General features: G+C 41.0%; 1 protein-coding gene across 1 annotated transcript; it reads left to right on the top strand.

Moving 5' to 3' along the window:
• The first annotated feature begins 9,218 nt into the window (after positions 1-9,218).
• LOC138350592 (zinc finger protein 98-like) lies at positions 9,219-10,262 on the top strand. Its single transcript, XM_069301615.1, has one exon. It carries the CDS (start codon positions 9,219-9,221, stop codon positions 10,260-10,262), a length of 1,044 nt encoding a protein of 347 aa, XP_069157716.1.
• The last annotated feature ends 8,280 nt before the right edge of the window (positions 10,263-18,542 follow it).

Raw genomic sequence — 18,542 nt, 5'->3', positions numbered from 1 at the left:
GTGATGTAACACAGCTCACCAACATCACCTCCCTTCGTGCGCTGCCACCTCTTCTGCCTCGGCACCTAGCAGCTATGTGCCCTTTCTGCCCACAAGTCCAGCACACCATATTCCTCCTCGGGCTCCGGTGTTTCGGACTGCTAGGACTTGTTCTTCGGGGGCTACTTGGGGGAGTCTTCTTAACACTTTGTGGGACGGGTCTTTCTTCTTCGTCGTGAGGTCTGTCAAACCGGCGCTGGTAATTCCTCGGGACGTACTTAGCAGACGGCCTATGAGTCAGGATATACTCTTCAGCCATGGTGGCTGCTGCACTCAAGGTCTCTACCTGCTGTTCCTCTAAGTACGTCTTCAGGTCTACAGACAAACAATCCTTGAAGTCCTCGAGCAGAATCAGCTGTTCGAGGTCTTCCCTGGTCTCCACCTTCCGAGAGGCACACCATTCTTGAAAAAGTCGCTCCTTGATGGTGGCGAATTCGGTGAAAGTGTGCTCTGAGGTCTTCTTCAGGTTTCTGAACTTTTGCCTATATGCCTCAGGTACCAATTGGTACGCCATGAGCACCACTTTCTTCACCATATCGTAATCACCGGAGTCGTCAAGGGATAACGTAGAGTAGGCGATTTGGGCCTTCCCAGTCAAGACTGACTGTATCATGATGGCCCAATTCTCCCTTGGCCACTCCAAAGAGGCAGCGACTTTCTCGAAGGCTGCAAAGAATTTTGACACCTCCTTCTCATGGAATTTGGGGACCATTTTAATGTTTCTTACCGGATCGAAACCACTGGTGTCCGTCGTTTGCCTCCGACCACCGCCTAATCGCAAAACTTCTAGTTCATGTTGTCTCTCTCTTTCCTCTTTGTCCTGTCGTTCTTGCCTGTCTCGTTCTTCTCTCTCTCTTTCTCGTTCTTCTCTCTCTCGTCTCTCTTCTCTTTCTCGTTCTTCTCTCTCTCGTTTCTCTTCTCTTTCTCTCTCTGCTTTCCTTTCTTCTAATTCTAAACGTCTCATCTCTAATTCTTTATCTTGTCTCTCTCGTTTCTCTTCTCTTTCTAATTCTAAACGCCTCATCGCCAATTCCTTTTCTTTCATCTCCATTTCTTTATCTTTTAATTCTCGTTCCATTTCTAACTTCTTCCATTCAATTTCCCGATTAATTTCCAGGGCACGCATCTTGACTGTTAGGAAGCTGATATTAAGCTCACCTGCATCACTGTCAACGTCACTGCCCTTATCTTCCTTTTCCGTGGAAGCAATGTCTGCACTTTCCTTTGTACTAGGAGTCTCGCCTTCCTGTTTCTCTTCTGCCTTCAGGTGCCGGTGTACCTTGGATAAGATCTCCACACGGGAATCACTGGCACGGATCTTGATCTCCAGGTAGGCGCTCACTAGTACAAGCTCTGGTTTACTCAGATATTTTAATCTGGCAAGACAATCTTCTCTGTTCAGAAAAGCCTGAACCTCGTCCAGATCATCGATGGTAGCTTTGTCTGCCATTGTCACAGATGGAACACTTAACGAGCACTTAACACACCGTTTACACGTTAGCACTTAACGCACCGAGCACTGTTCTACGTCAATATTGCACTTTATCGCACCAAACACTGCACTTGCCAATATTGCACGTAATCACTTCGGGCACCGCACTACCCAATATTGCACTGAGTCCAAGCGAACACTTCGCTCTACAATATTGCACTGAGTCCAAGCGAACACTTCGCTCTACAATATTACACTAAATCACTGAGCACCGCACTAGTCAATATTGCACTTAATCGCTTAATCACAGCGAGCACCGCACTGCACAATATCGCGCTTAGTCACTGAGCACCGCACAGGACGTATAACGTCACAATCGTCACACAGGGGGAATTATATACAGGGTTTACGCCACTTCACCACCCCTGTCAAACATACTTAACAAGGGGACGGATCCCGCTGGGGATGCCAATTATGTTACGGCCCTCTTAGGACGCAACGGGGTTCTTACTCTGATGTAGTTAGAGGAAGATATATATCCGGCCCCAAGCCAGTAGAGGCTATCAAGGGATGCGATCCGTGACGCAAGTAACTTAAAGGGAGTAGGGAAAGAAAGGTAAGAACTTAATATAATATAATCTTCACCATCACCATTTAAATATATAAAATAATAGAGTGCACAGGGGGAGGGGTATTAACACTATACAAGGGGATTATGCACAATATAGTCTTCTACGGAAGACTATGGATCCTTGAAGCTAGGTGCTGAGTCCGCGGTGCTTTCTTCGTGGCCTCAAGACGTGTCCTCTGAGAACGCCGAGTCTACCCTGGCCACAGGTCAGCCACAACACAGGTCCACTGGGGGCACCGTCGTGGAGGCCGTCAACCACACGTCCAGCAGGTCTGCTGGCAGGTACTGAGCCACCAAGGCTGGTACGGCCACTCCACGAACGATAAAAGGGGTACGCCCTAGACAGGAGTCTCGTGTGATATCACCAATCACCCTCCTGTCCTCAATACCCCAGTGGATTATCGTCTCCAACCGTCGGTCCCGGGTAAATCCTTTAACTGTCACTCCAATGGCAGGCTAACACACCACAGTGTTCTTCCGGGGGGACGACGTCACAAAAGCTGCAGCAAACTTCACTGTATGGAGACTGGCTGCCTCGGGTAGACTGACTCCACCTTCAACACAGTGGTCCCAGGTCGGCTCTGTAAGCAGACACGTCATTAATAACCGGGACACTAATACACCACACTCACAGGCTCAGATACAAACGCCCGACATATCCACTCCATAGATGGCGCTGTCGTCGGAGCACCACCTCACCAGAGGTCAGGAGCGGCGGTGTTGAGCGCTGAACCAGACTGGAAACTGGTCCTCGAGGCCAGTACACGCTGTCCTCACTAGGTGTCGTCGTTCGTTTGGCGGGGGTTTCGGGAGCTGACCCACAGATGGCGTGTTTGTCACTGCTCCAGGCATGGACGCTGGATCCGGGTTCGTAACAGTGCCTCGCAAACGTCAAGCCGCCTGCTATCGCTGTATCTCTCTCTCTCTCTCTCTCTCTCTCTCTCTCTCTCTCTCTCTATATATATATATATATATATATATATATATATATATATATATATATATATATATATATATATATATATATATATATATATATTAGTATATTTTGGTAGCACTCTTTCCTGTAGACATATATTATTAAATATGAATCCGGACTCCACCTGCCAAAGATCATTGGGGAATATAAACCTGGATATGCGTATGGAAATGTCAAGAAACACAAGCCTGGAAACCCACTTCGGCCAATCATTAGCCAGATACCCACACCCACGTACAGACTGGCAAAGCGACTCAACGGCCTGCTGACTCCTTATGTCCCTTGCGCCTTCAGCCTGAAGTCTCCAAAGGAATTTGTTGACTTACTGCGGGGCACACGGGCCACAGGGATAAGAGCCTCGTTGGACGTAGAATCGCTGTTTACCAACGTACCTGTGGACGAGACAATCGGGATGATAGCCGACAGAGTGTATCGTGATCCAGCCTGTACTCCTCTCGACATACCCGAGAATATTCTAAGGAAACTACTCCAAGCTTGTACTAAAGAGGCACCCTTCTTGAGCCCGGATGGGCACATGTATTAGCAAGTAGATGGGGTCGCCATGGGTTCTCCCCTAGGTGTCCTGTTTGCAAACTTCTACATGGGTACCATCGAGCAAAAAGTCTTAGTCGACATGAACTTGAAACCGGCCATATACTGCAGGTATGTTGACGACATTTTTACACAGGTACCTGATGTCAGACATCTGCAGGAGCTGAAGGAGGCATTTGAGCAGAGTTCCGTGCTGCGTTTCACTTACGAGATGGAAAAGGATGGGAAGCTGCCCTTGCTAGATGTAACAGTCATGGAAAAGAGCGGAGGTTTCCACACTGCAGTCTACACTAAGGAAACGAACATAGGAATGTGCCTAAATGCCAACAGCGACTGCCCAGACAGGTACAAGAGAAGTGTTGTTAACGCATATGTCGACCGTGCTCTAAACCACAGCTCAGAATGGAAGCAAGTCGACGAAGAACTCTGTAGGGTAAGGCAGGTCCTAGTCAACAACAGCTTCTCCAATGGTTTCGTCGAAGACATCATAAGAAGGAAAGTGAAACGCCATGCAACCTCTGAAGAGACAACTAACACAACACCTATACCCATATTAGACTATTTTACAGGAACTTCTTTTCCACAGCTCATAAAACAGAGGAAAGGGTCCTGAAAGATATTGTTAATAGAAACGTTATCCCTACAGACAAAAATCAGAGGATACAACTGACGATTTACTATAAAACCAGAAAAACGGCTAGCTTACTCATCAGAAACTCTCCAGACACAAAGCAGACCGCTTTAAAAGAGACCAACGTCGTCTATGCCTTCAAATGCCCACTTGGGGACTGTAAGCTCCAAAAACCCAGTATATAGGCAAGACAACAACATCTCTTTCTAGGCGTTTAACGATGCATAAACAACAGGGCTCCATTAAGGAACATATAATCTCTTCCCACAACCAAACCATCGCCTGAGAAATCCTAGTAAACAACACAGAAATCATCGATAAATACAGCGATAGCAGGCGGCTTGACGTTTGCGAGGCACTACACATTAAGAAGTCAACACCAGCAATCAACAGCCAATTAATGCACAGCTATATTCTACCCACCTCAAGACTCCACTCCAATATAGAAGCATCAAGAAATATGGACCAATAGGCTTTCTACAATCACTTCCATTTCAATACCCATTGTTTCGTGTTCTGTCTTGTGTTGATGAAATTAATACCCTATTAATGCCACCTCTTGTTCTGTCTTGTGTTGATGAAATTAATACCCTATTAATGCCACCTCACCCCATCCACCTCACTCAAATATAGATATGAACAAAATCGGAGATGCGTAAGTTCTATTCAGTTGTGTATTTGTAAACTAAAGTCTTTGAAAATGTAATAAGTTTTACGAAACGCGCTCGTGTCACGTCAGACTAGAAATAAAAATGAATTTTGGAGAATTGATTTTTGAATTACCTCCAACAGTGAAAAGAAATGTACGAAAGATTGAGAAAATTCGTGTTAGAATTATTAATCTTACTTTTTCGGTCATATTTAATAATATATATATATATATATATATATATATATATATATATATATATATATATATATATATATATATATATATATATATATATATATATATATATATATTTATATATATTCTATATTCTGTATATATATTCTATATATACTTTCTATATTCTGTCTGGCAATAAATCCTCTAATCAAATAAATCTCAAAATAAACAATACCCAAATTTGTAACAAATTAGATGGTAAATTCCTTGGCATTCTCATTGACCACAAGCTGAATTTCCAGGGACACATTCTAAATATATCAAAAAAAGTTTCAAAAACTGTGGGCATTCTTTCTAAGATCAGATATTATGTACCACGCCCTGCCCTGGTGACTCTCTATTACTCCCTTATCTATCCATATCTCAATTATGGTATTTGTGCTTGGGGCTCTACTACCCAAAATCACTTACGTCTTCTAATTACTCAACACAAAGCTGCTATTAGGACAATATCCAACTTTGGCCCCAGACATCACTCGGTACCCCTACTCAAATCTCTGAATATGTTAGGCATTAAGTCACTGCACATTCTCTCATGTGTATTATACATATATAAAACGCTAAACTATAATGCCAATCCTGATCTTAAAAGCTTCATAGAAGGTTGTAACAGAACCCATGAGCACTACACCAGAAATAAATATAGTTTTGATATTCCTAGAGTACGACTTAATCAAACTAGAAATGCTCTACAAATCAAGGGGCCCAGAATGTGGAATGACCTTCCCAACCATGTTAAAAACTGTACCTCTCTCAACCAGTTTAAGATAAAAACTAAACACTACCTAATAAATTCCCTGTAACCTATCCTTACCCCTCTATTGTCAACCCATGTCTGGTTTTTTTTTTTTTTAATGAACACTGTTTGTCAACCTATTGTATTTGTGCTGCTTTTCAGTCATGTTCCCCCCTTTTTTTTTATCTTTATTTGTATTTGTTCTCAACACATTTTATTCTTTATGCTCAATTCGTATTAAGTTCTAGATATTAATGTTTTTCCTGCCCGAAACGCATTGCGTAATGGTGGCTTTAGGCATTGTATGTACTAGCTCTATCTATATATTGATCCATTAATGTAACATCACTTGTATGTATGTACCTTACCTGAATAAACATATTTATTATTTATTTATTTATATATATATATTAATAAATATGACCGAAAAAGTAAGATTAATAATTCTAACATGAATTTTCTCGATCTTTCGTACGTTTCTTTTCACTGTTGGTGGTAATTCAAAAATCAATTCTCCAAAATTCATTTTTATATCTAGTCTGACGCGACACTTGAGCGCGTTTCGTAAAACTTATTACATTTTCAAAGACTTTAGTTTACACATACACAACTGAATAGAACTTACACATCTTCGATTTGTTTATATCTACATTTGAGTGAGGTGGATGGGGTGAGGTAGTATTAATAGGGTATTAAATTCCTAAACACAAGACAGAAGTTATATCCTCTACTATAAATTTATAGTAGTCGATTTACTATAAAACCAGAAAAACGGCCAGCCTACTCATGAGAAACTCTCCAGACACAATGCAGAACGCTTTAAAAGAGACCAACGTCGTCTATGCCTTCAAATGCCCTCTTGGGGACTGTAAGCTCCAAAAAACCCAGTATATAGGCAAGACAACAACATCTCTTTCTAGGCGTTTAACGATGCATAAGCAGCAGGGCTCCATTAAGGAACATATAATCTCTTCCCACAACCAAACCATCGCCAGAGAAATCCTAGTAAACAACACAGAAATCATCGATAGATACAGCGATAGCAGGCGGCTTGACGTCTGCGAGGCACTACACATCAAGAAGTCAACACCAGCAATCAACAGCCAATTAATGAACAACTATATTCTACCCACCTCAAGACTCCGCTCCAATATAGAAGCATCAAGCAATATGGACCAATAGGCTTTCTACAATCACTTCCATTCAATACCCATTGTTTCGTGTTCTGTCTTGTGTTTAGGAATTTAATACCCTATTAATACCACCTCACTCAAATGTAGATATAAACAAATCGAAGATGTGTAAGTTCTATTCAGTTGTGTATGTGAAAACTAAAGTCTTTGAAAATGTAATAAGTTTTACGAAACGCGCTCAAGTTTCGCGTCAGACTAGAAATAAAAATGAATTTTGGAGAATTGATTTTTGAATTACCACCAACAGTGAAAAGAAACGTACGAAAGATCGAGAAAATTCGTGTTAGAATTATTAATCTTACTTTTTCGGTCATATTTAATAATATATGTCTACAGGAAAGACTGCTACCAAAATATACTAATATATATATATATATATATATATATATATATATATATATATATATATATATATATATATATATATATATATATATATATATATATATATATATAACTGAAAACTGGGGACCATTCAGGCTTGTTCGCATTTGAGTTCCTCACGTGTGCCCCAAAGAATGAGGTGATTTGGTAAAATGCTATGCCCAAGATTACTATCCGAGTGCCGGCGGTGGGGTGGTTCAAATAGCCTCGGCTATCACCTCATTTTGTCCGGTCGTGATGGTCAAGTGGATTAAGGCGTCTTGTACATACCAGTTGCGTTGCTCCTGGGAGTATGGGTTCGAGTCACTTCTGGGGTGTGAGTTTTCAGTTGCATATTGTCCTGGGGACCATTCAGGCTTGTTCGCATATATATATATAAATATATATATATATATATATATATATATATATATATATATATATATATATATATATATATATATATATATATATATATATATTATATATATATATATTATATATATATATATATATATATATGTCGTACCTAGTAGCCAGAACGCACTTCTCAGCCTACTATGCAAGGCCCGATTTGCCTAATAAGCCAAGTTTTCATGAATTAATTGTTTTTCGACTACCTAACCTAATTTTTTCTGCTACCTAACCTAACCTAACCTATAATGATAGGTTAGGTTAGGTTAGGTAGGGTTGGTTAGGTTTGGTCATATATCTACGTTAATTTTAACTCTAATAAAAAAAATTGACCTCATATATAATGAAATGGGTAGCTTTATCATTTCATGAGAAAAAAATTAGAGAAAATATATTAATTCAGGAAAACTTGGCTTATTAGGCAAATCGGGCCTTGCATAGTAGGCCGAGAAGTGCGTTCTGGCTACTAGGTACGACATATATATATATATATATATATATATATATATATATATATATATATATATATATATATATATATATATATATATATATATATATATATATATATATATATACATCACAAATGTATGCTGCAGGTTTCGAGCTCTACAATTTCCAATTTCTTTATTATGCACCCCATACCCATCCCATGATAACTGCCACTTTTATAAAACTACAAATATCTTAGGTTTTACTTAAAATATTTGTCTGGTAGAGGTTTTACATATACATCCAATTTCTGTCTTTCTTCTGATTTATAAATAATTTTGGTTTAATAAGTTATTAAGATGTTTTCATCAATATTCTTTCGGAGTTCGTCTATTCCAACATGGGTGACCCTTTTGGAAACGCGGATACTTGGGTTGACCCTTCCCATAGTTAGGTCAGTGTCTATTATGGTTCGGAACACATCCATCATGGGAGAACTGTTTCCTTCAAAAAGTATATAGTCGTACGTTTTTATAAAAAAAAAAGAATTCCAAGTACTTTAATTGGAAAACATAAACATAACATAAATGATGAACGGAGAAAAACAGTTATAGGACAAAAGAAATAGACAAAAAATGATATGGAAACAGAAAAAAACATTGGAACGCTTGTATGCGCATTGGGCGCCATTTTGTTAGGAACAGCTGGTGAGTGTCCAGACTGGAGCATAAAACCTTGACTCAAACTGCATCTATCATAAAGAAGAAGCACCACCATTGACCACCAAGTGCTCACTTCAAATCTAACTCTAAGATACAACACTCAAGCCTTGCCCAACCGTCAACATTGACGCGTCTCTCAACATCACCACTCATGCAGTCATCCCAGGGGAAAACCTTCACACAAACTGCACCTGTCATAAAGAAGATGAGTACTCACCAGTGTCCACAGTGTGCGAAGGTATTCACTTATCTTAGTGGTATGAAGAGGCACATGTTAGTGCATTCGGATGAGAAACCTCATGAGTGTCCAGAGTGTGGGAAGAGATTTAAATATCTTGAATATGTGAAGACTCACATATTAGTTCATTCGGGTGAGAAACCTCATGAATGTCCAGAGTGTGGGAAGAGATTCAAGCGTCTTGGAAATGTGAAGGATCACATGTTAGTGCATTCGGATGAGAAACCTCATGAATGTCCAGAGTGTTGGAAGAGATTCAAGAGTCTTGAACATGTGAAGACTCACATATTAGTGCATTCTGATGAGAAACCTTATGAATGTCCAGAGTGTTGGAAGAGATTCAGGCGTCCTAGAAATGTGAAGGATCACATGTTAGTGCATTCGGATGAGAAACCTCATGAATGTCCAGAGTGTGGGAAGAGATTCAGGCGTCTTGGAGATATGAAGATTCACAGGACAGTGCATATAGATCATAAACCTTTTGAATGTGCTGAGTGTGACAACAAATTTAAAAAACGTGGAAGTATATTAACACACATGTTAGTGCATTCGGATGAGAAACGTCATGAATGTCCAGAGTGTGGGAAGAGATTCAGGCGTCTTGGACATGTGAAGAATCACAGGACAGTGCATATGGATCATAAACCTTTCGAATGTGCTGAGTGTGGCAACAAATATAAAGAACGTGGAACTTTAATAAAACACATGTTTGTGCATTCAGGTGAGAAACCTCATGAATGTCCAGAGTGTGGGAAAAGATTCAGGCACTGTAGAACTATGACGAGGCACAGGACAGTGCATACGGATCAAAAACCTTTTGAATGTGCTGAGTGTGGCAACAAATTTAAAGAACGTGGAACTATAATAAAACACATGTTTGTGCATTCAGGTGAGAAACCTCATGAATATCCAGAATGTGGGAAAAGATTCAGTCATATTGGAAATATGATGAGGCACAAGATGATGCATTCAGGTTATAAGCTGAACACCTTGAGTATGAAAGTTGATTGAATGACTGTTGAAGTATAATGAGACACACATTAGTACATTAACTTACCTTTAATATAATATACAATTTGGAAATTTAGCTTCATCCTGAAAATATTGTTTCACTATGTCATTTGTATGTCCTACAGAGATAATTATGTATATTTTGTTTGAGAAATTCGCTTCAATTTGACAGGTGAAAATCTAATGGTATTTTTTTTTTTTTGGTTCTTTAATAAAAGTGATTCTCCTCATAGACCAAGCAAGAGATGGAGACGCTGTCACTGTAGAAAAACTTAAAATTGCTCATAAGTAAAGAAATATTTCTTTATTTTAGCAGTGATGAAACAATTTTTTTTTATATAAATAATATTGTGCTTTCTATTTTTATTCTCTTTAGAGATTTATTTAAAATATAATTTATATATCTATGTATGTTATGAACATTTTTGTTGTGATATTATTTAGCATTGGAGCTAGTGGAGAACATAGTTTGAAATGTACTCAAGACGATATCTTTTTATTGGTAGGAGAAATGTATATTTTTCAAGGAATTTCCTTGTCATATTATTATGCAAACAGATATACATTTTTTATATTTTGTTTAAGCCTAATTATTAGTTTTACTTATCTATATTAGAAATATATATATCACCTAATTGTTTATAGTAGACTGGCATTAATAACTTGGTCAGAAATTTATATTTCTCTTGCCTAACTTTATCAGTATACTATAATTGTCTGACAATTACATTTATTTAATTAATTAATTTATTTATTTATTTGTATATACACAAGAAGGTACATTGGGTTTATGAGAGTACATAGCATTTAAGTTTTTACATTCTTGTAAAGTCACAGATACGTATAGCGTTTTGGGCTAGTCCTTACTCTAATAGATAATTTTAAGTAGGTAATTTGTAACAAAATTTAAAAAGTTAACAGTATCCCGATTCGGATTCTTAACATTAGTTTAATTCACTGTCAATTTTAAGTGCCTGACTGGCAGTTATATTAGCATGACTGTCACGTATACTGTATTAGTCTTACTGACAATTACATTAGCCTTTCTATCAATCACATTTGCATTTTTGGTCAATGATATCAAAGAGATATTTATTTCTGATGTGGAGCTTATGGGTTCTGTTAGATCTTTCAAGGAAGAGTATTAGATGAGTATTAGCATTTAGGAATGGGTTTTGAACATGTAAATGCGCAGAAAAATATGTATGGAGTAAGTATTGTAATTTTTTTCCTATTTCAGTTCAGTTAATGCTTATGATCTCAATTAGTTTTAAGTTTTTTCCCACATCATGCCCAAAATGCTAATACCTATTAGTTGCTTTAGGCATAATATAAACTAGCTCTAGCTAGAAATCCAACATTCTGTTTGTAACTCATTTTGTATGTATGTACTTATACCTGAATAAACATTATTATTATTATTATTATTATTATTATTATTATTATTATTATTATTACAACAGTACTATTATTACAGTATTATTATTATAACTATTATTATTATTATATAGTAATGTTTAGCATGTTTAGGGATTTAAACAAAGGGTCTGTGTGTTCTCTAAAGACACAGTTTGTTATAGTTCTGATTAGCGATTTTTGGTAAGTGATGATGGGCTTAAGGTAATTTGTAGTATTTGAATCCCCATGCACAGATACAGTATGATAGGTATAGATTAAGCTGGTGGAATATTGAAAGGAGAGCAGAGTGGGGACATGGTATATTCTAAAAATTCATATATTAACAGTTTTTGAGAGTTTTTGCATGTTTGCTGTATGTGGGTGCGGAAGTTTAGTCTCTTTTTATTATGTATAGCCCAAAAGAACGTTCCTTCATTTTTAATGGAATGTTGACATTGTCTATCTAAACGTGAATTTGGTGTGATGATTTACTTCCAAATGAAATGTGGTAGGTGTTTTCTGTGTTTAGTGTGAGTGGTTGGCAAACATCCATGAGTGAACCCTTTTTAATTTCTTATTTACAATATTATTTAGTGTGTGTGGGTTTAGTGTGTGTGTGTAGTGTATATTTTAAATATACACTTTTAATTAAAAGTGTATATTTTTAATTTTAAATATTTTAAATATTTTTTTTTTATTTATTTATATACAAGAAGGTACATTGGAGGTTCAATTTGGTTTTCGCAAGTGCCGTAGCACAACTGATGTCCTGGTGAACTTGGAGGTCTATATTCGTACTGCTTTTGCTGCGAAGACCTCCGTTGTTGCTGTCCTTTTTGACCTGGAAAAGGCTTACGACATATCCTGGAGATACCATATTCTGTCCCAACTTCGTTCTTTTGGTCATCGTGGTAATCTCTCTCTCTTCCTCCAAAGCTTCCTCTTTCATCGTTCCTTTCGAGTCAGGCTTTGTACCACTCTCTCTACCTCTTTTTGTCAATACAAAGGTGTACCTCAAGGTAGCGTTCTGAGCACTACTCTTTTTCTGGTTTCCCTCAGTAGTCTTCTTTCCTCCCTTTCTTCTGGCATCTTCTCCGCTCTTTATGTCGACGATCGAACTCTTTGCAGTCGAGGTGATGAGTCGCCTCTCCTTCAACGGCGGCTTCAACTTGAGATTGATGCCGTGTCATCATGGGCCACCAATCATGGCTTCAAGTTCTCTGCAACTAAGACTTGTGCTATGACTTTAACTCGAAAGCATGTTGTCCTTTGTCCTTTGCAACTTTATGGCCTATTTTATAATTATACAAAGATTCCACAAAGTTTTTGGGGTTAATCTTTGACACTCGTTTGTCTTGGTCGCTCCATATCTCTTACCTCCGAGTTGAATGCTCTAAGGCCCTTAACCTGCTTAAGGTTTTGTTCCATACTTCTTGGGGAGCGGATAGGCGCATGCTCATCTATTTGCACTCCTCTCTCGTCCTGTCTAAACTCGATTATGGTTGCCTTGCATACTCTTCTGCTTCTGCTTCTACTCTTTCCCGTCTTGATCCTTTGCACCATACTGGGTTGCGCCTCAGCTCTGGTGCCTTTCGTTCAACTCTTACCTTTAGCTTGTATGCTGACACTGGCTTCCCATCTCTCCAGGACCGCTGTGATTGCTACTGTCTTTGCTATCTTTCATGGTCCTTACAGCATCCTCACTCTCGCCTCTCTCGTGCTCTGACTTTTACCCCTCCTGCAGCTTCTGTCCCTCTTCAACACCTTCTTCTCTCTGTTCGTTTGTCTCGCTTACAAGATTCTCTTTCGGTTCGTATTACCAATGTTTTTCCTCGTATTGTTCCGTCCTTGCCTCCCCTTGGAGGTTTCACCTTCCCAAATTTTGTACTACCCCGACCTGCATCACTAAAGCTTTAACCCCTCCTACAGTTCTGAAACACCATTTTCTTGAGCACTTTTCTTCACCCTCCCACTCCGTTTCCATCTTCACCGATGGGTCTAAGTCTGCTGATGGTGTGGACTACTGTTGTTTTTCCTGACCACACTTATATGTGTCACCTTCCTCCGGAGGCTCCGGAGGCTGCATCTTCACAGCAGAACTTTATACTATTCTCTATGCTCTTCGTCTCCTGCTTTCTCATTGTCACTCCTCATTTGTGGTGGTAGTTGACTCTCGTAGTGCCCTTATATCTTCACAGCAGAACTTTATACTATTCTCTATGCTCTTCGTCTCCTGCTTTCTCATTGTCACTCCTCATTTGTGGTGGTAGTTGACTCTCGTAGTGCCCTTATATCTTTGGGGTCCTTTAATCCGGTCCACCCAATGGTCATCGAGATTCAACATTGGCCGTTTCTTATCTCCAGTAAATTTAAGTCAGTAGAGTTTTGCTGGGGTCCCAGCCATGTTGGTGTTGTAACGGTTCTATTGTTACGTAAAGTATGGTGACAAATAAACACAGACACTAAGATACTATATATATATTTGGTCGAATATACAGAAGTACACAGGTGATACTTTGGTGTGAGTTGAGCGCACTGAGCGTCGGTACAGTATCTCGCAAGTGTCTGCTCTAGACCACACTTGAAAGTAGACTAGCCAATGTTCGCTACACCGCTGCTTATATGCTCGGGCAACACCTCACCGTGTTGCCCAGGCAACGCCTCACCTCATTCATCTCCAAAGGTTGACAGGAATATTAACAATGCATTTGGAGCGAGTATATTATTGGGATAATCTACTCGCTACAGAACTCCCCCTCCCAGGGGATGAAAGGAAAAATACTTGATCAAGGAACTTAGCTGGTCGGCGAATTGTACGCCCTGCTCGCGTTACATAACCATCAAAGTTAACTTCCTCCTCTTCGCTGATGTCATCTAACTGGGGTCGTAGGGTAGGAGGTCGCACAGGATCGTCCGTCGTCGCAGGATCAGGTTGTGGTGTGGCTGGTAACTGGGGTTGTAGGGTGAGAGGTCGTACAGGATCGTCCGTTGTCGTAGGTGGCGGTGCTGCTGGTAACTGTGGTCGAAAAGTGAACTGCGTAGTCGGCGGATGTGTCTCTGGAGGGATGTCTGGGGCAGCGTCACAGTGTGCTGGTTTAAGGCAATCGATGGAGATGTTTACCCGCTGTCCTCGGCGTTCAATGGTGAAGAACTTCGGTGTTCGAGAAACCACTTTAAATGGTCCTTCGTAAGGTGACTGTAGAGGGCGTCGAACAGCGTCGACTCTTACAAACACGTGTTCAGTTGTGTGGAGCTCATGAGGCACATATGTAGCACGAGTTGTCGGTTGGCGTGGTGGTGTAGGCCGAATGTTTGTCATGGCCGCCCGTAATTTCTGGACAAAAGTGGGCTCTGGGGGTGTGATAAGTGGCGTTGGGGTTAAGAATTCGCCCGGAAGCCGCAGGCTAGATCCGTATACTAAGTCGGCTGCCGAGAATCCACTGCCCTCCTTCGTGGCCGAACGGATGCCAAGCAAGACTAATGGAAGGTTGTCGATCCAATCATCAGGGCGTGCTTGAGCTCTTAGGGCAGCTTTTAGTTGTCTATGAAAGCGTTCTACCATTCCGTTCGACTCAGGGTGGTATGCTGTGGTTCGGTTATGTGTGGTGCCGAGGAATTCCATAAGTTCCTTGCATAGATATGATTCGAACTGTCGTCCTTGGTCGGTGATGATGACAGAGGGGCTGCCAAAACGGGCGACCCATCCAGAGAGGAAAGCCTGGACCACTGACTCAGCTGAGATGTTGATTAATGGGATTGCTTCCGGCCATCTGGAGAATCGATTGATGCAGGTGAGTAGATAAGAATATCCTCTTGCCGACGGTAATGGTCCAACGATGTCTACAATCACCACCTCGAAACGGTCAGAAGGTAACGGAAACTGTTGAAGAGGGCTCTTTGTGTGACTATGTGTTTTCGCTCGCTGGCACTGGAGACATGAGCGAGTCCATCGTCGAACATCGGCATTGATTCCTGGCCATACAACACGCTCCATTAGTAGTTTCTGGGAAGCACGTACTCCTGAGTGTGCTAGGGAGTGAAATACTGAGAACGTTTTCCAGCGAAACTGGGCAGGAATGTAGGGCCTAAGTGCTCCCGTCCGTGAGGTGTCACAGATTATCCTTCCGCCACCTTCCATGGGAATCTCGATGAACCGGAGAGCTGTGTCAGATGTTCGTAATCGCTGCAGATCAGGGTCTTCCCGTTGGGCCTTACTGATTACACAATAGTCCACCTGAGCTGGGTTTGTCACGACGTGGTTTATGGTGGGTCGAGACAGTGCATCGGCTATGACATTATTAGTTCCTTTGACATGACGGATATCCGAGGTAAATTGGGAAATAAATCCCAGGTGGTTGGCTACTCGAGGAGAGTGAGCATCACCCTTGGCCGCCAGCGCATAAGTGAGAGGTTTGTGGTCTGTGAGGATGTGGAAGTTCCGCCCCTCGAGAAAGTGCCGGAAATGTTGTATGGCTGAGTAGATGGCGAGCAGTTCCCTATCAAAAGTGCTGTACTTCTCTTCAGTGGGTGACAGGCGCGCTGAAAAGAATGCAATTGGGCGCCATTCTCCTTCAACGAGCTGTTGTAGTACAGCACCAATTGCTGTGTTTGAAGCGTCGGTAGATAGATTGGTGGGAGCGTCAGTCACTGGGTGTGCGAGCAAGGTGAATTCCGCCAGCTTGTGTTTTATGTCGGTGAATGCTGTCTCTGCCTGGGGAGTCGTCAGCCATACTGAATAGGGCCGGTTGAATGTGTTTTGGACAGAGTTGTATCCACAGTGATCTCACAATCTCGCTGGGGGCTGGGCCAGTTGCAGTATGCATCACATACTGAATATGCCGCAGAAGCTGAGCTGGTGTTTTGTCTGCTAATCTTTTGTCAGTGAGGAGTTGGTCCCTTTGTTGAATGCGGCGTTTCATTGCTGCCTGTAGAAGAGCGGCCTTCAATGCAGTGTACGTCCTGGTGTCCGGTGATGACAGCGGAGGCAGTGTGCATAGCCTCCGAGGGGAGTGTTGGCAGGGTACAGGCATATCGGGCTTTCTCAGTCGAAATTTCGTGAAGGTCGAAAATAGCCTCCATCTGCATGAACCAAAATTCTGGCTCATCTGCGTTGTATGCTGGAAACCTGGTAGATAAATCCATGGCGAAGACCTAGTTTGTGACTAGGTGTTCTTTTTCACTCACTGGGTCACCAATGTAACGGTTCTATTGTTACGTAAAGTATGGTGACAAATAAACACAGACACTAAGATACTATATATATATTTGGTCGAATATACAGAAGTACACCGGTGATACTTTGGTGTGAGTTGAGCGCACTGAGCGTCGGTACAGTATCTCGCAAGTGTCTACTCTAGACCACACTTGAAAGTAGACTAGCCAATGTTCGCTACTCCGCTGCTTATATGCCCGGGCAACGCCTCACCTCATTCATCTCCAAAGGTTGACAGGAATATTAACAATGCATTTGGAGCAAGTATATTATTGGGATAATCTACTCGCTACAGAGTCTCTTAAAATAAGCAAGCGGATGCTGCTGCTAAGAAAGCTATCCGCACTTGTCCAATCTCACATAAAGGTATTCCTTATTCCGACTTTTACCCAGTTATTCATTCCTCCATCCTTGCCCGTTGGCAGGGTTGTTGGTCTACTGTTACTGATAAACTGCAAACTCTTAAGAGTCATGTGTCCCTGTGGCCTTCCTCCTATTACCGTAACCAGCGGTGGGAAACGGCTCTGGCTAGGTTACATATTGGCCATACACCCGTCATACTACCAAAACTGGACGAATCACTTCCAAAACAACACACCCTGGACGCAAACACAGTGGCCTCCTTACCAGAGAGTCAGATATTAACATCAAGTAAGGCATCCAGCACTTCCACTTACACGATAACATCATTTATATTTGCCAACATCCAGGGTATAAAAACACGCAAATCCAACAAAGTTCACTTTATTGATGGTCTCCTTCATGAGGCAAATGCAGTGTTTGCAGCCCTAACAGAAACCCACACAAAGGACTACCATGATGGTGAAATATGGATCTCAGAGTACAATCTTTTCAGATGTGATAGGAAACACCGGCTTCAGGGTGGGGTCAGCCTCTACATCAAAGACACACTCATCTGTACTGAGCTGCTAAACACCTCAAATGATATGGTGGAAGTGCTGATAATCAAAATAGAGATTCTAAATGTAGTTATTGTCCTTGTATATAAGTCACCGGAGGCAAACCCTCAGTTTAAAGACCAACTAATGAAAATAGAACACTGCTTGGAAAACCTCACAAATCCAGCTCCGAACATCATCCTGCTTGGGGACTTCAACCTACGGCACCTGAAATGGAAGCACCTGGCTAATACAGTAATATCAGAAAGAATACCAGGAAGTAGCCTAAATGAACAGGCACATGCAAATGACCTGCTACGGATGTGTGACAGGTTTGCCTTAAACCAGCAAATAATAGAACCAACTAGGAAGGAGAACACGCTGGACCTCATTTTCACTAATAATGATGAATTGATCAGGAACATAATGATTACAAATACCTGTTACTCAGATCACAACTTAATTGAAGTTATGACAACCATGGGGAGTAGACCTTCAAAACCAGTCCAGATTCCCGGTGGAGGAGATTTCAGCAAATTCAACTTCAATAATAAACAGATAAACTGGGAGCAAATAAACCAGGACTTCACAGAAATAAACTGGGAAGAACAGCTAGAAAATGCAAACCTGAACCAGTGCCTGGAAAAAATAAGCTCAGTAGCACTAGAAATATGTTCAAACCACATACCCCTAAGAAAAAAGAGGAAGAGATGCAGACTGGAACGGGAACGTCGTTCCCTATATAGGCGAAGAAAACGAATCGCGAAACAA

Source organism: Procambarus clarkii, chromosome 46 (assembly GCF_040958095.1).
Source record: "Procambarus clarkii isolate CNS0578487 chromosome 46, FALCON_Pclarkii_2.0, whole genome shotgun sequence".
NCBI classification, from domain to species: Eukaryota; Metazoa; Arthropoda; class Malacostraca; order Decapoda; family Cambaridae; genus Procambarus; species Procambarus clarkii.
The sequence above is the reverse complement of the archived record's forward strand: the minus strand, read 5'-3'. Positions and strand labels throughout refer to the sequence as shown.